At 42.3% G+C, this 9,835-nt stretch overlaps 1 protein-coding gene across 1 annotated transcript in view; it reads left to right on the top strand.

Moving 5' to 3' along the window:
* The window catches only part of MICALL2 (MICAL like 2), a 92,197-nt gene that overhangs the window by 62,030 nt on the left and 20,332 nt on the right, over positions 1–9,835 (top strand). The window contains exons 10-11 of the mRNA XM_018557107.1: positions 1,977–2,143; positions 6,881–7,078. Of these exons, the coding sequence (XP_018412609.1) occupies positions 1,977–2,143; positions 6,881–7,078 (365 nt within the window). The remainder of the gene's footprint in view (positions 1–1,976; positions 2,144–6,880; positions 7,079–9,835) is intronic.

Below are 9,835 nucleotides of genomic sequence, written 5' to 3'. Positions count from 1 at the left end.
TAGTTAACGTTTAAATAAAGTAAGCCTCTCAGCAGCTTTACATCACAGTTAAATTATTTTGTATGAAATATGAGGATTTCAATTCATATTTTGCATCTTAGCTCTGGATTTTACTTATGCTTCTGCATATAACTCAAACTGGAGTCTAACTTTCCTACTAAAAATAATGTAAGAGGTTAGCATTTCCTATCCATTTTTTTTCTTGAATTATTGTGTAACACTGATTAACTCCAGATCAGTTCCAGTCCTGTGTCAGATTGAAGGATCTCTGTGCGGCTTGAGACAGATGTGTGTTTACAAGATGTGTCTGGGAAAATCCTGGGGACTTCAGCGTTTCTGACCCCTCTGGCTGCAGAATGTGCACAGCTATTCCCCCTGTGTAAAATAGAAGTTTATTATCCGTTAATGATGAGGAAACAGCAGAAAGCCAGTCAAAAGTTTCTGTTCCTCGCCACCGAGTTCATATATAACACATGTTCTGGTCTCATCATGGTAAATACTTTTATTTTACTGTGTGTCTATATATATATATATATATATTAGTCCAGTAGACAAGAAGTAAAAAACAAAAACGGAGTATTGTTCGTATGTCCAATATTATATTAGTCCAATAAGAAAAGTATCATTGCATACTGCAATACTCCGTGTTTGTTTTTTCTTTTTATATCTATCATTTCTTAAAGTGACACTTAACTCAGGAGTTTAAAAAATGCATTAATTCAAGTACAAACAACAAAAATGTAACTAATTTGCGTGTCACTCGGCTGTAGAGCCTCAAATTATTATGGACTACAATCTCAATACAAATTAGTGACCTATACGGGAGATTGTAGTCCATCACGGGAGCGAGCTTGGAGCGGTGACTACTTTACAACACACACAGACGATGAGGAACAAAAGTAGCCACCCTCCAGAAGGAAGGACAGTGTCAGCACCAATTCAGAGATGATTTGAGGGTCTACAGCCGACTGATACACAAATAAGATACATTTTTGGTAATAATGAAGGTACTTAAATGCATTTTTAAGATTTAACTCCTGAGTTTAGTGTCCACAGCAGACCAGCTGGAAATGTTAGGTTGATAGTGGGCATGCCTGCACTGCCTGCTAATATTAGAACCAAATTATGCAGTATCTATGGGTGTTCCCCATGCTGCAGGTCAGTCCGGTTCATATTTCAGGCACTAGAAGAAGAGGGAAAGGCTTCGGTTGCTTTATACATGCTTTGGGGAGTGGAGTTGTTCTAGAAATACATTGGCAGTTTCAGTGTTACATTCTTCAAACAACTCTATAGTATGATAGAACCAGAAACTGATTGCCCAGAAAACGACAAGCCCTCACAGGTAGTTAGTTATTAGTTATTGTAAGTGTTGAACACATAAAAATTTGGTAGACTGGAGGTCAATTCACAAAAAACTAAGTTAAACAACATGATAATGCATTAAACAGTATCTCTTGGGGACTCTTTTTGGTGAGCTTGTGCTCCAGGATTCGCACACCTACTGTGATAATTCTGGCGCAGTTCCACTCTTCGTGTTGGATTTTTTAATTATATTATTAAATTTGGGATAAAACAATAGAAGGTGCTGGATTATCCTGTCTGCCTACTTACCTAAATTTTGCAGCGTCGGTGCTGCTGGATTGTTTGGGTCAAATCCTTTTCCTGCTGGTTGTGGCTCCATGTGGGATCCTTTATGACTTCTAAGGGACCATCTTTTGAGAAACAGCCCCAATAAGAGTCCATGGAGATTGACCATGCAGGATTGTTCATTGTTCAGAATAAGTTACAAGCAGGGTGTAAATGTTGCAGCAGCCACAACAATGGTATGGATGTAAGTATATGTCTGGGGAGGAGGAGGGTAGTTTAGGTTAGGGGAAGATAAGTGTACTTGCCAACTTAAAGGATACTATACATACAGTTATTGCAGTTATTGTCATTACTTGTTTCCTTGCTGATAGCACAATTTTCTCCCACAGGCTTGAAGTTAAACCTACTACAAAAGAAAAAGAGATCACTAGCACACAGAAGAAACTGCCAGCCATTACTACTGTCACTGTGACCATCTCCCCAAGCCCTGCTGATAAGGAGAATAAACCAGTTCCTTCTATAACAACCCCTGCCACACCAGTATCGGGGGCCACAGGTAAAACAACAAAAAACTTGCTGGTCAATTTTCTAGCAATGTTATTGGATGTCATTGCAGTGCCAGATGCAAGGAGGCTTTTATCTCTTATATAGTATTGTCTGAGTAGCTGGCAGTGAGGCCACCTATATAGTGCACCTCTACCTTAGCAAGGAGGCGCAGGTAGAGATAGATGTATTATTGTGAATCTGCACTCACTGTCCGGTTCCTGATCCAGTACATACCTCTGATTTTGGATTGATCTTTCAATCTTCAAAGGTTTCCTCCTAGGCTTTAATGGATCCCATACTGATATTTGATAGATATAGACAATTAAACGTTTCTTGGAAACAAAGTTGTGGTAAACTCTGTTAGATTTTGGGAGAACCCAACCAACCAGCCTTGCCCAACTCCAATAAGTAAAAAATTATGTTTCACAGCCAGGTCCAGATACCAGTAATCATTGAATGCCTTGACAGATTTGGCACATCAAAGCTTACTCAGAAGTCTGCGAGTATGGATTTGTGCCTGTGGATGATGCTTCATGGAACTCTGTAGCTTTGTGCTGTTTGTCTGTGGATGGTTTGAATAAAAAGCTGGCTGGTTTCTGGGCTTGGCAGTGGAAGATCAATTTTAACACAGTGCTGAGTGTAGTCTGTAAAATAATCATGCCCCTTCCCAACCCTTTGATTATTTCCTTGTGAAAAAACATTGGGATCTTTAAAGACGTTATCCATTTAAAATTTAACAGTTTGTGTAGGATGAAGAATATGTGTAAGACTATGGTCAGTCACACGTGATACTGCAAATCAGCGTGGTCCCGTCGTCCGCATTTTCAGGAAACGCGATAGTGCACATGTGTGCAAAGACGCACTGACGGCTGGCACGCGGGATGTGATGAGCCTCCCCTGAAGGATTGGCCTATATTATAAACCAGTCTGCCGTGCTTTCAATTGCTGAACGGTCTTTTAGTTAGTGTTGGTGTTCCTGTTGCTCTATCCATTTGCTCACTTCTGGTTTTTGACCCAGATTACCTATGACTGTTGATCGCTACCTGCCCTTGAACTCGGCCTGTTCCCGAATTCTGCCTACGCCTCCTGCCCTTGCACTTCGCTGCCCGACTTTTGTGACCCTTGGCTCGTCTGGCTACATTCCAGCTCTCCATCTTGGTACCGCATTGTCCTCCTGGCTTGACCTTGGATCTGCCGGCCCTGCTCTTGGATCCAGTTCCTGGACTGGACCCGGCACAGTGTCTGCACACCTATTGGCACTCACATTTTCCAATCAATTTTGGGGATCGTGCACCTATAACCAAGGAATCCCCAGGATTACAGGAAACAGAGACACAATCCTCAAATTAATTGGAACATTTTTGCATGAGTGCCAATAGGTGTGCAACAATTGTAAGCAGGGCAGACTGGTTTGTATAGGCCAATCCATCATGGGAAGCTCGTCAGCACGTGTTTGTGCATATGCGCACTAGCACGTGTTTCCAAAAAAAAAAGGGGAAGACAGGACCACGCGCATGTGCAGTATCACATGTACAACCGGCCATAGCCCTACAATATGAGATGAATGTATATAAAATATCTAGGCTTATAAAAAATAATACCCATGCAGCCTTAATATGAGTTTTATTGGGGTGAAGTTCCTCTGCTAATTTCCTCACTTAGTTGCTCCTTATATTAGCTTGTCTGATATATGTTCTGTATCTGTTTTTAATATGGAACCCTGACAATCAAGCAAACATGAGGAGATTGTCAGAGGAACCTCATAGTGCTAAATGTAAATAACTATGCTTACAGTGCATGAGCCCTAAATCCTATTAGTAGACGAACAGACCGCACTATCCAGAGAATTCCAATACTTCAGACTTTATTGAAATTCACAGCAAACCCAGTATAACAGTGAATAAAAGTGTGTAAAGCAACAAATACCAGCACTGCACACCCCCAACCAACTACAACCTCTAAATCCTATTGTTTGTGCTGGGAACTTTAGTTTGCTGTTCATTTAATTCTTAGTTAACTCCACTTCACCGTTTTTATTGTTCGATGTATTTGTATTCATCGTTTTAGAAACTGATTAATATTGAACATGCGGTCATTTGACAGAGGCAGTAGCGGTAAGCTTGTTGCCTAGGAATGAACTTGTATAATTTGTTCTTGTCATGTGTATGTGCAGTATTGCATGTTCAGTACTTGTGTGTTTTGCTCCTGCATGTGTGTGAATTAAGACACTAAAGTGGATACATTGGTCACAAGTGGCGCTGGTAGTTCTTTCGTCGACGTAGCCTAAATGTGACCTAAGCATCTGCTGAACATTGAGAAGAAACTGATCTATTGTGACTTCATTCATAAACTGGTGGCACTCCTGGGATCTGTTCACTAAAACCTGATATTGCTATACTGTATTGGCTGTAGGCTGGCAGGTTGAATCTCCCACATTTTTTGGGTGACACTGGTGATTATCCTGCAGGTGGCTTTGTCTTTGAGTCTCTTCATGACAATGTTACAATGCCATATTTCTATGAGAAGGTTACATTTGGATGTCTAGACTTTTATTTTTGCAGCTCGCTGTGTTTGTTGGATGCCATGCTAACAAAATCTTCACGTGTTATCTCTCACCTCCCAGCCCCCCTAACAGGATGCCTATCTTCTCCTAGCAATGTAGTTCTATTGGATGTGCTTCCAAAAGACAAGTCTGTGGTCATGTACCAGCATGTGCCTGCACCTCTTGCAAAACATGTTCTGATGTCTTGGTTGGAAACTCTTTTCCTTGCGTGCTTTCTTTTGCTCTGTTTCTGTTATTGTCTTTGATAAAATAGGTTGTATCTGATAACATGTGTGAGCATGAGGGGTGTTATTCAACGGTTTCATTCCTTACGTCAGAGTAGACTTCGGTTTTCACTTTGCACCCTTTTGAAGTTGTTGTTGCTGCTACATTCTTAGGCATGCTTTATTAGATTGTACATGTTCTATTGCTGTCTTATGCTGGCTGTGCAATCTTGTCTGTCTATCCGCAGCAGGATAAAGATGTAGGAAAGCAAATAGCTAATTGAGTCATGTGATCTTTTATCTACAGCACCTGGATCAATACATGTCTTTAGCTGTGACTCATTTAATAATTGGCCTTTATTTGTATCAGACACCAGTAGGCTGGTAAAATAAAGAGTTCAGAAAAGATTTTAGAGGTTTAAAGTATACGTCAACCCTGTCTATTTTTCTGTATGGCATCATGCCTCATTCCATATAGTTTTCTTAAAGTGGACCATGCTCGAAAATTGAATGGTTCACTTACTTGGTTAGACTTCCCTAACCCATCCCTACCTTATCCCCACTTAACCTAAAGTGCCTAGATTGGGCTGATGTCATCATCCATCCAGCAATATCTATGGGAATTCTGTGTAGCCCAAATCTTGGGAGAAGTCACTACTTCGCTGTGCCGAGATTTGGGGTACTTGGCATTCTCAGGAATATCTCCCGAAGGATGCTGGCATCACCCTGTGCAACACAGAAGGTCAGCAGAAAGGTAAGTATTTTATCTAACTTTTCTCTCCTCCAAATATATTTTTTTTCATTTCTTTTGCAACAGATTAAGATGGGAAGGGGCCCTTGCTAATTAAGCGGACCTTGCACGGAGTGCAAGATCCGCTTTAAAAAACTGTGCCGGTAATATCACTTTCTGGTGCAGACTGGCAACGGTAAGCCACTGCCTCGCATATAGCAGCAACGTTGTCAACCTGCTTTGCCATTGGGCTACTTAGTTCTATTCTATGCAAGAATTTGAATAACATTTTTTAGATTATTATAACTGTGCAAACTTACCTATGATGTTTTTCTTTTTAACTTCTTTTTCTAAACATGCTCACTTTGTCTAAAAGTCTGACAGTTGTTGCCCTCTCTTTTGCCTGATCAGCATGTAACACATGCCATTTCCCAGGTTCTGAGTGTGCAAAACCTTATCAACACCATAGTCAAGAGGAACAAAAATAACTACGGGACTTTGGTATTTGATAGCGTTATGCACTCTCATAAAAGCTAATGATTAGGTAGGAGGGCGCAGGAGTGCGTGGATAAGCTTCCACACTACCAGGAACTATTGGCGCCTTGACCATCGGAACGGTCCTAAATGCAGGGAGAATGGCAGGGCTTGGAGATTGGTGAAGGTATGTGCAGATACCTCTAGGGGTCTCTACTTTATACTTCCCAGCAGTACTTTTTCCTCTTTGACAAAATGACTTGAAAGTACAACTAAAGCCCAAGTTTGACAGTGTAAATAAGTACCAAATGTGATGCACAAGCCTCCTAAAGTAAAGAAAAAGCTTGTTGTTTGTGAATTGGATTTGTGAAGTGCTTGTGAATTGGAAATTACAATGCTGGTAGCAATGAGAACACTGCAGGTGCAGCACATATTTTTTAACGGGAGTTCATGGTTCTACTGGGAGTTTCATGTCTGACACGTTTTGCTGATAAAGATATTAGGGTTTATGCAGGCACATCATTAACATTTGTTACATTGTTGTGCCTTGATGCACTCGCACGACAGTCCATATTCATCTCTGTGGTGAACAGAGATTGACTGTATCTACAGCATAGATCAGTGCTCAAATTATAATCTATGTTAAATACAGAGACGTCATAGTAGGCTGCCTTTCTTGGATAGCTGATATGCATCTTGGGTGTCAGGGCTTGATGTACTGTACTTGGATGTCTATGCATGAACCCTAAACTGTGTTTTGGCATTCCCTCTTTTTAGAGTCTGCCAATGCAGCACCACCAAAAAGAAAACTTTTAGCACCAAAATTAGACTTGATTAATGACTGGCCCAAGCCTGAGCAAAAGTGGCAAGACAGCATTGGCACCAATGAAGATGGAGTACCTAGGTGGCGGTCTCATGGGACGTCAAGTTATGAAACCTTCAACAATACAGACAAGAATAAAGATAACCTCTCTGGTAAGTGCAAACAAGATCATGTGGTTGTGTTCGCTACCTGTGCAACAATTGTTGATGTACTAATGTATACAGAGCGGCAATAATTTGTATCTAATTGGGGTTCAGTTTTTAAAATCTCATGAGTACCCTGGAAGCATGACCTTGCCACTGGAGTTCCTGGTCTCACCCTGCCACAGTGTTATTTGTCCTGCTGTGCTAGTGAAGTCTATATGGCAGTGCTGCATTATGTGTAATAAGAAAATATATGGAAAATCCAACAGGGGCTGATTAACGCTCCTATCCCTCCTATCTTCTCCTACCCTGTCAGGTGACTTGAACTGTGATCTCTTATGGAGAGATAATGTTACTGCAGTCAGCAAGAAGAAGCTGGTGCATGATGCCATTTAGAGGTCCAATCCAGCACTAAAATATAAGTTTTCAGTTGACTGAGTTTCTAAATATCCAGCTAAGGCTGGTGGAACCCAAAACAACAGGCACATATGATCCTTAAAGGAGAACTATGAGGTGAGTGCTTTTCACTCACCTCATAGTTCTAGCCGACCTGTGACAATGAGACTGTCACAGGTCGGCTCAGTAGATCGGGAGGTGAGCGAACACATACTAGCGTTCGCTCACTTCTCGATCCTGTCACAGCTCTCTGCTGGATTTCCCCCGCTCCGATCCTCCAGCGCTGACTGGCTGATACACATACTGTCGCTCGCTCAATTGCCGCTCATCTCCCTGCAGAGAGTGGTGACTGCCAGTCAGCGCTCCCCACAGGGATTCCCCCCCTCCCCTCTACGATCCTCCAGCGCTGACTAGAGGAATGGACGGGGGAGGGGGCGGGCACAGCTGGCTCTGCCTCTAGATAGGAAGAGCCCGCTGTCAATCAGCCAGCTGGGTGGATCTCAACAGTATTGTCGGGATCCGTCCCGGCGGCGGAGCTCTCAGTATATAGCGAGCAATAGCCCGCTATATACTGAGCTTTGGGTCACGGGAGGACGTTCGTATATGTTCTCCTGTGACCCTAAAGAGGACTATAGGATAAAAAGGTTACCCCATAGTTCTCTTGTAAGGTACTTGAATGTGTTTAACTCATGATTATTATACAGGATTTATATAGCACCAACAGTTTGCGCAGCGCTTTAATAATGATCAATATAAAGAATATCTGTAACATAGGAGCTCTTAAAACTCTTAAAACTCTTTTGTTTATCTATGAATGGAGTTCAGCTTTAAACAGTACATGGGACAATTGCCAGCCAGTGTCAGACAATTAGGAAGGCGTGTCCGAAATTCTGTTGTTCCCCCTCTGATAAGTTGGTGTGCCTCCTTCTCCCAGCTCCCGGCCCCTCTCCATTGACATAAACTTGTAATGTCAGCAGAATAGACGTTACATTGTCATGCAGTTCTCCACAGACAGCTTGTCCTCAGGGCAGTTTCATCACATAAAGTGGCCTCCCTACCCATATGCTGTTTTGATTTAATAAAACTTTCCTGGAGTTCCCAGCAGTGATAATTAGACTTACTGCACACGTGTTATTTATAACTGTCATGTACAGAGGAATGTGTGAGCTATAATCATTGTGTCAGTGAGGCATATGATCTCAGCAGTGGGACACGTTACGCAAAGTCTGCCGCTCCTCTGTGAATCACACTAATGACACAGACAGTAGAAAGTCGTTTTGTCAGGTGTGTTCCTTTAGACTTCCGCCTTAGAGCTTAATTTAGAACCCATTTATTTTTCCCTGACTTCCTTGAAAATACAATTGTCTTAAAGGAAATCTGTTGTGAATACATATGGAGGCTGCCATTAGTGACCTCTTTCTGAAAATACTGGTTGCCCGGTCATTTCTGCCTGCAATACATTGAGTGACTAAGCTGGAACAAGCACGTAAGTTAAAGTAGGAACGTCTGATCTGCATCCTTGTTCCAGGTAATGTATTAACACCTTGCCACAGGCCCCTTAAAAGTATCATAATGGCGTGGGTGGGCTCCAGATACTCTGCTTGGTGACAGTCATTCACAGCAATCTAATGATTGGGAGCCTGTCCCAGAGTCCGAATGTAAAAAGTAACAGTGGTCGGACGTTAAAGCCCACCTTCCGGCTCCCGCATATATGCATGAACTGGCCAGGAAGTGGTTAAAGCGCAAGCTGTACCCAAAATAAGATGGACGAAGGGCAAAGGAATAGTCACCATTTCCTGTGGTCTGCCTGCAGCTGATCTTTCACCATTGCTGACTTACCATTCCTTGTTCTGCATTGTCTATGTGTGGGGGCGGTCATCTTGGACTTTCTAGGACTTTGTTTCCTCATATCAGAGCCTTCAGCAAGGTGGTCAGTGAGCAGCACAGTAGAAACATCACCAAATCTCACTCCTAATCCCCTGAGACTATGGGGGTTATTTACAAAGCTGTCGAAGGCAGCCGAGTGAATAACCCAGCTGAAGTGAAGTGAGCCGAACAATGTTCAATGTTCAGCCGTACATCGGCTGCACTTCGGTCAACCGAACATGCTCAGCATGTTCGGCTGAGCCGAAGTGCAGAAGGACTTCGACTCAGCCGATCCAACATCTGGATCGGCTGAGCCGAAGCTCCGGCAGCTCACTCGCTTCCTTTCGCTCCTATTCTCATCGGGCCGAACGGCAGTAAGTGAATAGCCGAATGCTGTCGAGGGGCATTCAGCTCGGCAATAAAAAAAAAAAAAAGGTTGAACAAAGATTTTTAAAATGTACATAAATAGTTAAATAAAAAAATAAATACTTTTGAACAAAGAAA

The sequence above is a fragment of the Nanorana parkeri genome, unplaced genomic scaffold (genome assembly GCF_000935625.1).
Source record: "Nanorana parkeri isolate BGI_ZX_2015 unplaced genomic scaffold, ASM93562v1 scaffold268, whole genome shotgun sequence".
Taxonomy (NCBI): Eukaryota; Metazoa; Chordata; class Amphibia; order Anura; family Dicroglossidae; genus Nanorana; species Nanorana parkeri.
Note: the sequence above shows the minus strand (reverse complement) of the source record. Positions and strands in the feature narration are given on the sequence as shown.